This window comes from Dreissena polymorpha, chromosome 4 (assembly GCF_020536995.1).
Source record: "Dreissena polymorpha isolate Duluth1 chromosome 4, UMN_Dpol_1.0, whole genome shotgun sequence".
NCBI classification, from domain to species: domain Eukaryota; kingdom Metazoa; phylum Mollusca; class Bivalvia; order Myida; family Dreissenidae; genus Dreissena; species Dreissena polymorpha.
Window position 1 is genome coordinate 80580201 of NC_068358.1, and position 8405 is coordinate 80588605.

Here is an 8405-nt window from a genome sequence, read left to right on the forward strand (position 1 = left end):
AATGACAAACTTCAATATCTGCCAAATCTGTAGAAAGATACCTTTAAGAGTTGTTTAACTTGTTGCTAATGTAATGAACACAAATGTATATTATTTGATAGCCGAGTAAAAAGTGTTCTAATATTTACCGCGTTATAAGCGCGTTATAACGTATATTTCTATCAAATGATGACACCATTTTCTGTCCCGACTATGTGCAGTTTTATTAACACTATTAACAGGACACCCGTCTGTGCGAACAAACTCAACAAATAAATATCACTACAACATGTTTAATCAACAATTGACTTTTTTATGCGTATTATTGTATCAATAAATAAAATTACACTACCACAAGAGAACACTAGTACAATATAGAGTTAGTCTCGCATTCAAACGTTAAACAAGTTCGCAATCATTATTCGATTTTGACTGAATACATATACTTTGCACACAGCCATTTCTGTATAGCGTACACATTATGATTAACGCTTATCGGAAATAGTTTACATGTATTCGTGATTATAATGAAAACGGTGAAAAATGGATTAACTGAACTATATTTTGAAAACATTACAGATCTAAACACTATTTGTTTTCTTTTTTCTAATAGGATTTTGACACCACTTTGAGTTTCATATGTATTGATATCTGTTGGTACATAAAATACATTTACCGATCAGGTGGTTTCATGTTTCTTTCCAATACTGCTATTTTTATCAAACTTGTCTTATAAAAACTTTTTTGATGTAAATTTGCACCAAAGTGTACATACATTAGTTTAAGATATAAACGAAAAGATTAAAGAACATTAAAAAAACACGAGGCATAAACAAAACGTTTTACACTACACGCAAATCAGACTTTGTAATAAACATTCACATAACAACAATCAACATTTTCCAAAACAAAGTGATCGTTCAATTTATAAAATATTGGTTTGTTTATATCAAATCCACATTCCAAATATTGAAGTTTTTGATATGCTTCATAGATAAAAAATATATGTTTTTATATCACACCTATTTTTTTGCTTTATTATTATTATAATGATTTTAAATAATTTGATGAAACAACGCCCTTTAATAACATATAATAACACAATAGAAGAAAGCGTCGACATCAATGAATAAAAAAGTAAGGCAAAGAAAAAAATGAGACGGGCTTCATACAGCGTCATGAATTACGGCGACACGTTGCAAAATATGTTATTTAAACATCATTCTACGATTTATATAAATACACAGAATATATAATACTGTTCATGTATGTACTAAATGAAGATACGGTAACTGTACAGAACTTTGTTGGTACATTAAATTGTTAACAACTGTCAAAACATAAAACTTGAAACGATAGCAGAAAACTGCTTAATTTACTTAATAGCAGTCCAAAGTGCCGGTTTTATTATGTTGTATTTAGTACAGCTTACTTTATCATATATTTTTGAGTATGCATTACATTACAAACTGATGATCAGCTCTAAAAGTAATCAAAACAATAAATAATCTAATGTTCATAACATTGGGCTTTATGGGGAATTATCAACATCATATGTGGGAATATTTCATCCGGTTTCATTAAATAAGACATTTATTTTTTCATTATGTATTGTTGTGTTTTAAAATATATACAAAAAAATGAACTCACATCCATGTTATACTTAACACTTCATGCACGTCATAGTCATCATAAACAGACAACAATATCTAAGCGTGTTTATCAAAAAGTATGCACACCCGTCGTGTTTATTCCGTACTTAAACACAAATTTTGATAGATTCCTGGTTTCTGAACGTAGGCCAATATTGCGTCGTAGCAGATCCTAAGTTGAGCCTAAAAAAAAACAGACTCACATTACTTTCAAGAAATATTTTATATTTTAAACAAATCTTCAGCAAATTCACCCGATTATGTAAATTAACAAACATGTTTTATTTAAAATACCACATTTTATCTATTAAACTGAAACAAAGAGACATTATGTAAAACGTGTAGTCATCCAATCTTGAAACATAATAATAATTCTAATGCGTAATTGCCAACAACAATATTTGAATAAGTATCATATACATCAAATAATATTAAACATCGTACAGCGCTTTTGATTATATGTTTCTCTTGGTGTTTCATTGATACAACTGTTTCAACAAGGTTTATTTGTCCGTCGTGCTTCACGATGCGACATATCTCGCTCATTAATACCACAAAAAGGCCGCTTCGGTGAAAGTTCGAACTGAAATTGCCACAACATTTGAGAAATTATTTGGCAAAAAAATACAATTCTGATGACAATGTTGTTTATAAAATGAAATATGCAAACATTAGCTAAAGATGTGGTAGTAAATATGCCTATCAATGCGTTTTCCAAAAATTCTAAATCCGTTTCAAAACGAAAAATATTCTAGCGCTGGACACATATATGAATTTTCTTGAAATATATATTTGAGCCGCGCTCTATGAAAAGGGGGTTTGATGCATATGCGTAGGTGTCGTCCCAGATAAACCTGTGTAGTCTGCAAAGGCTAATCAGGGACGACAATTTCCGCCTAAACTTGATTTTTGCTAAGAAGAGACTTTATTGAAACGAAAAATATCATAAAAGCGGTGAGTATGGTCCCTGATAAGCCTGTGCGGAACTCAAAAGAGCGTTTCATTTCAAGAAATATCCAAAAGATACAGACAAAGCCTACATTTTTTAAACAATGTTGCAGAATTCTCGAAAAATTCTACAAAAATAATAAAACACAACAGAGCCATTATTGAACCTTGTGTGCGTGTTTGCGAATTAGTTTATCTTTAGCACCAATAACCATGACTTCATACCGGTTCTTAAATATGCATTGATTAAACTGACATAATAACAGCAAGTAGTTATGCATATGGGCGGAATGTATAACTATTTATTGTGTAATCATTTTCAAATATTTGAATAAAAAGTATTTTGTATGATTCTTTAGCATCTATCCTAAGTGGTTTATACTGTTATTGTAGGTTATAATTAACATGTTTCAGGTTTCATGTCACATATTTCCCTGTATGACTTGATATGGTATTCGTTTTGCTTTTTCGTACACGAAATTTACAAGCAACCACATAATTTAAATGTTATTAAACTTACTTTCGGAATAATTGTGATTTAAATAAATCCAAATACTATCACTAATGCATATTACCCATCTTTAATCAATATCGGTTTGTCGGTCGAGAGTTGACTTTGCCATGTCAATATCGCCTCTATTAGATCAAGCATGGACTGTCTGCCCGGTTCTTCATTCGTGCTAGGCACGTGGAACTGTTTAAAAGTTTTTAGACTGCTACCTTTCAGTAGTTAAATATACATTTAAATTAACTAATTTGTTGCGTATATCAGCTTCATATCAATCATTCAAGCTATATTTTAAACATTGACGTATAATAATCCCTATAGCATTTCCACAATAAACCTCAATCAAAAACATACACATAACAATTCAATAAAATAGAATATTGTTAATGTGTCTTCTTTATAGGAATATGTTCTCTCCTCAAAACCGCGATCGTTGCTTTCCTCGGTTAAGGTGACGTAATATCTTCCGACACGCCCACCCTTTTTCTGGCCAAGGTAAGTGTCCGCCTAACGTAAGCAATTGGTTTTGTTCAAAAATGTTTTTAAAATGCACTTTCCCATGTTTGCGGTGTCGATGCTTTACATATAAGTTTGTCTTATACACTTAGATTTCAAAAAAACATACACATAAACAACACAAAAGAAACTTAGTTTCTTATGACTTTAAACTTTAAATTATTTGAAATGGTTTAAGATATGGATAGTCTGGATTAAGTGTATGTTACCTTATGCGATCCTTCCGAACGATTTGAAAACTCGATCATTGTTTTACATGCCTGCTTCCCAACAAGCGACCAGAAATTTTCTCCAGTGTCATCATGTAAGGAAGTCAATGATATAAACGCTCTGCGCTCTCCAAGTGCCTTAAATCAAATTATTTGTTCATTAAGCATTTTGTTCAAGTATGTCATAACAAAGCGTATTATTCATTCGTATCAAATGAATTTTGCAATTTAACATAATTTTTGTGAGTAATACACAAATCCAACATACTGATAAGACAATACACTGCGGCTTGGATTCCGTCGCCTTCATAATCATGGCTTCGTCTGTAACATAATATTAAACAAAACAAAATATGGCATCATACGCATCAATATAGATATCAACTAAGGATGCACAGTCGTAAAAATTAAACGAGTTTTTTATGATTATATAACTTTTGTCATGTCATGATAAAATTTCGGCAGGTGTTAGCAATGATGGTTAGTAGAGATGTATGTAATTTGCTATCGATATATATCGTTTTTTCCACATAATCGCATGAAAAGCTTCTTACTTTGAGTTCCAATATGGTCGTTTTCTAGTCCAGTTGCTATTGCTGCGTTCTGTTCCCTAGCGTAATATGCACTTTTGGTTATCAACTGAAATAAATAGAAAATAAAATTTAGTGCGATTTAATTGGTGGTAAAATTGTTGTGTGTGTATTGCCGGTAATGTGATAATCCGTTAAGACTATTTCTCCTGTTTGCCATTACTCTTTTTGTTTTTAAGGCTATTCATTCCAAAGATTTATTTTCTAAGACGTATATCCCTATCATTGTCTTACCCTTTTCATAATATTTTTGCAAGTGTCCTGTAGTAAATTCGTTTTTTATATTTGAATGTTTATAACGATTCGTTGAAAAGCGTGTGCTATGTCACTTTACTTACGGTACATGTCTTTTTGAATGTCTATAATAATACGAGAGTGACCTATGTTTGATACATATATATATATATATATATATATATATATATATATATATATATATATATATATATATACACAGTGTGTAGTAAAAGTTAATGGCAAATGATGCGAAGTTCACTTAGTGATATAAAAATATCGTTATGCATTTTTACTGCGCACACTTGTGAGAAACTATTAATGGCATAGTTTTCTAATAATGTGTCTTTTTTAAATCTAGTTTAATTACAAAGTACGGTTCTGTTCTGATCTAAAAGAATGGTTCAGCTATATAATTAACGCTCGTTTCATCGTTTATGTTGTTCTTTAAGTAGCATGTTTGTTGACACAAACGAAATAATATTTTTAGACATTATCACACAATTCCTAATGACGCCCAATTATCGGTTCAAATGTCAATTGGCAGTTTCAAAAACAAATTGTGCATGCTAAAAAGTAAACCGTTTTGCTAAAATATGTGTTTGTTCTTATTTGATGCAGCAAAAGGCTGCTTATTATATCGTGATTAGTTTAAGCACATCGCAGTCGTGAGTTAATGTCACCTTACCACCGTACTGTGCACTATCAATGCGTATAAAACAATCCGTCCAAAAAGTGTAACATGACAGTTAAATAAAATATTATACTTCGAACTGCTGCTCGATTCGTGTCTTCGACGACTCAATGTCTTTTCCGATCATATGGTTGTAGATACTTTCAAACTGCCTCGTTACCCAGTGATGCGTACCAATTAGAAGGGCTTCTGCCAAAGCTTCATGCAGGTATTTGTACTGTTCCTGGTAAAATATATTACAGGAAAAGTATCGGAAATGTTAACGAACTTATTGCGCATATACGACTTATACATTTAGTGTTTTTATTCCGCGTTCACATATCGTTTACCATATGGGGTAACAAGAATTAATCCTCTGACATTTTTTCTGGAGCTTTTGTTTACTGTTTTTATTTGTTCATTTGAAACACTCATATTCCCAGAATAAATTATAGGGTTTAGTTGTACATGCTAATAAGATATAAGAAAACTAATATAGCATCAATTATACAAGAAACATATATATATATTCTGGATAGCCAAGTGTATAACACCTTTGTTTGAACCATGTTCACTCTTTGTTGTCTTAAAGCCTCAACCACGTGGAGAGGTCTGACGCAGTTTTCAATCTTTGCTTGTGCAATCAAGTTGTCCAGAGCGATAAAAGTTCCACTGCGCCCAATACCAGAACTAAAATTTCATTTAAAATTTGTAATCAAAGTTACCGCGACATATTAAGAGCTTAACGGTAAAAACGGCGTTTTCTAAAAGATTTCTGTACGATAAAATAAAATGAAAAAAAATCTAAAAAAATAATGATCACGAGCAAAATTTTCGTGTTCGAGTTTTGTTCACGTCATTAATGTTTCTATTTCTTTATTTGATTATGATGGTTATTAGCGAAGATACATGGTAATATACGACCGTTTGAGTTCAAAATTATGTTATTTTTGATGATTGTTTATGTGCATAAAGGTCGAATCAGAAACTGATATTCACATTTTTGTGCAGATTCTCTAAATGTTGTGATTTAGATTTGTATGGCTTTAATATTGGTATTTTATTATTATCAGAAATATCATTTCGAAAATTGATTGAAGAACATGAACATTATAAAAAGATATTGAGTTAACAATACTTAAACTGCCTCAGAGTAATTACAAGAAAATTAAATATTTAACACATTTTCGCACAAATTGAAATGTTGTCTACATTAATCGTGTTTGTCGATTTCAAGGTAACCGATTCATAGCATGCGATAAAAATGTATAATTTATAAACATTTCTTTAATAAAAACAATTAACCTGCAATGTACAAGAATTGGGGATGTGCTGGTATCGTCACACTTAGCAACAGCTCTCCAAAAATCCACTAGACTCCAGGATGTTTCTGGAACATCGTTATCAGGCCAGGACTTGAAATGGAACTGGTTGAGGCGCCTAGTCTCGCCATACTTGTAATACAATGATGCGCATACAGTACACATGGACATACACATTTTAATGTAACATATTTAACAAAACACTGATTCAAATATGTTTTGTATCTGTTTATAAAACGCGCATTATAATTATTTTTTCGTCTTATTATTCAGATTGCATTCATGGTTCGTTAAACATACTTTCTAGTTCTTTGCTTCGTTTGTTGAACAAAATTTGGATTGAACAGTGTGCTTTAACGTACCTTGGTGATTTCAAGTGATCTGATATTGTAGTCGAATGTTTCCTTGATGCCGACATACTTGATAAGAACACCACCGTGTTTGCACTCACCGTTTATATCTTCTGGCCAATACTGAAGACACTTAAGCTATAGAAGAAAATGATGCATATATTGTTTGGTGCCTTCAAAAATTTCTCACCGTTGAGGTTTTAACTTATTTAAAGTTATGTGATTCACACTCTAAGAAAATATAATATGTATCTTTTTAAAACCTGCTATTTGGGAAAATACTTATGATAAAAGGCGTATAATACAAATCATATTTAAAACATGTTTCAGTGGCCGTTCTGGGAGGTAAATTCTGCATTTTATGCACTTGTTAAAACAAACAACTGTTTCTAAATGTTTAAAAGATCATTTGTACTAATCTCAACAAAACCAATATTCTAAATTGCAAGATGATGACTTATTTCAAAAGACATATTTTATTTTATTTTTAAACTTAACAGAAACTTTTCATAGTAAACTAACACTAATTAGTTTTAATCATTTTGCTAATCGAGTTCTTGAACATTCACAAATGATTCCGGTAAATGGTGAAGCTATTTCAATTCTGTTTGGATTTCAATTCATATTTTAAAAGATTTATATTCAATTGTTTGCTTGTTTTTCATTCATAAATTTTAAACTGATATTTCACATATACCTACATACGTATATACAAAAAACAAAAAGCATTCGTACAAAAAATTGTACATCAAATTTTTTATGAACATATTAAAATATGATACTGCACAGATGGACTCATATTCTTCATGTGTCGTTTCAGCATTTCTTATGTTATTAAAACGCTGAAATTGTATAAAGACTATGTGAGAGACCGGTCAGGGCTCCCATGTCCGCTTAAGAGACCACGAAACCGTGCGTGATTTTATAGCGGGCGTGGGGGCTCCTGACCAGACTTATCGGAAAAATGCTGGTAGATGATGGCATAATACCCATACTCGCATGACATGGTTCAAATGATAAAATTTTTCGACGTTTAAGAAAACAATATAAACCACAATACTTACCGTTCCAAATTCAAAGAGATTTGTAAGCATAACTACTTTCTCAATATTCTGTTGCCAAATCATCCGCCAAAAATCAGAAATTATTTCCTGAGTAGGTCCTAGAAGAGTAAATAATTAACATTGTTAAGGTTATTATTCTGCAAAACGGATCTATTGCAAAACGGATTGAAACATATGATTCATTACGCCATAAATAAATATACATAGCTTTCAAATCGTAAGTGTTTCAATTTTGTGCAATGCATTTAATGCTAGCAATATTTTATGTTAATTATTCAAGGAATCGAATTACAAAATAAATGATTACCTTGACATGCGATGAATTTCTGCAATTGATCAAATCCCTGAAATAGACACATT

At 31.3% G+C, this 8405-nt stretch overlaps 1 protein-coding gene and 1 long non-coding RNA gene across 2 annotated transcripts in view; both read right to left on the bottom strand.

Annotated features, from left to right (window-relative positions):
* Positions 1-3903, bottom strand: part of LOC127876996 (uncharacterized) — a 36058-nt gene extending 32155 nt beyond the window's left edge. The window contains exon 1 of the long non-coding RNA XR_008048183.1: positions 3813-3903. This is a non-coding gene — a long non-coding RNA (uncharacterized LOC127876996). The remainder of the gene's footprint in view (positions 1-3812) is intronic.
* The window catches only part of LOC127876990 (receptor-type tyrosine-protein phosphatase T-like), a 122828-nt gene extending 114452 nt beyond the window's left edge, over positions 1-8376 (bottom strand). The window contains exons 1-3 of the mRNA XM_052422560.1: positions 8353-8376; positions 8046-8143; positions 6994-7119 (exon numbers count right to left, since the gene is read on the bottom strand). Of these exons, the coding sequence (XP_052278520.1) occupies positions 6994-7119; positions 8046-8108 (189 nt within the window). The 5' untranslated portion in view covers positions 8109-8143; positions 8353-8376. The remainder of the gene's footprint in view (positions 1-6993; positions 7120-8045; positions 8144-8352) is intronic.
* Between the last annotated feature and the right edge of the window lie 29 nt (positions 8377-8405).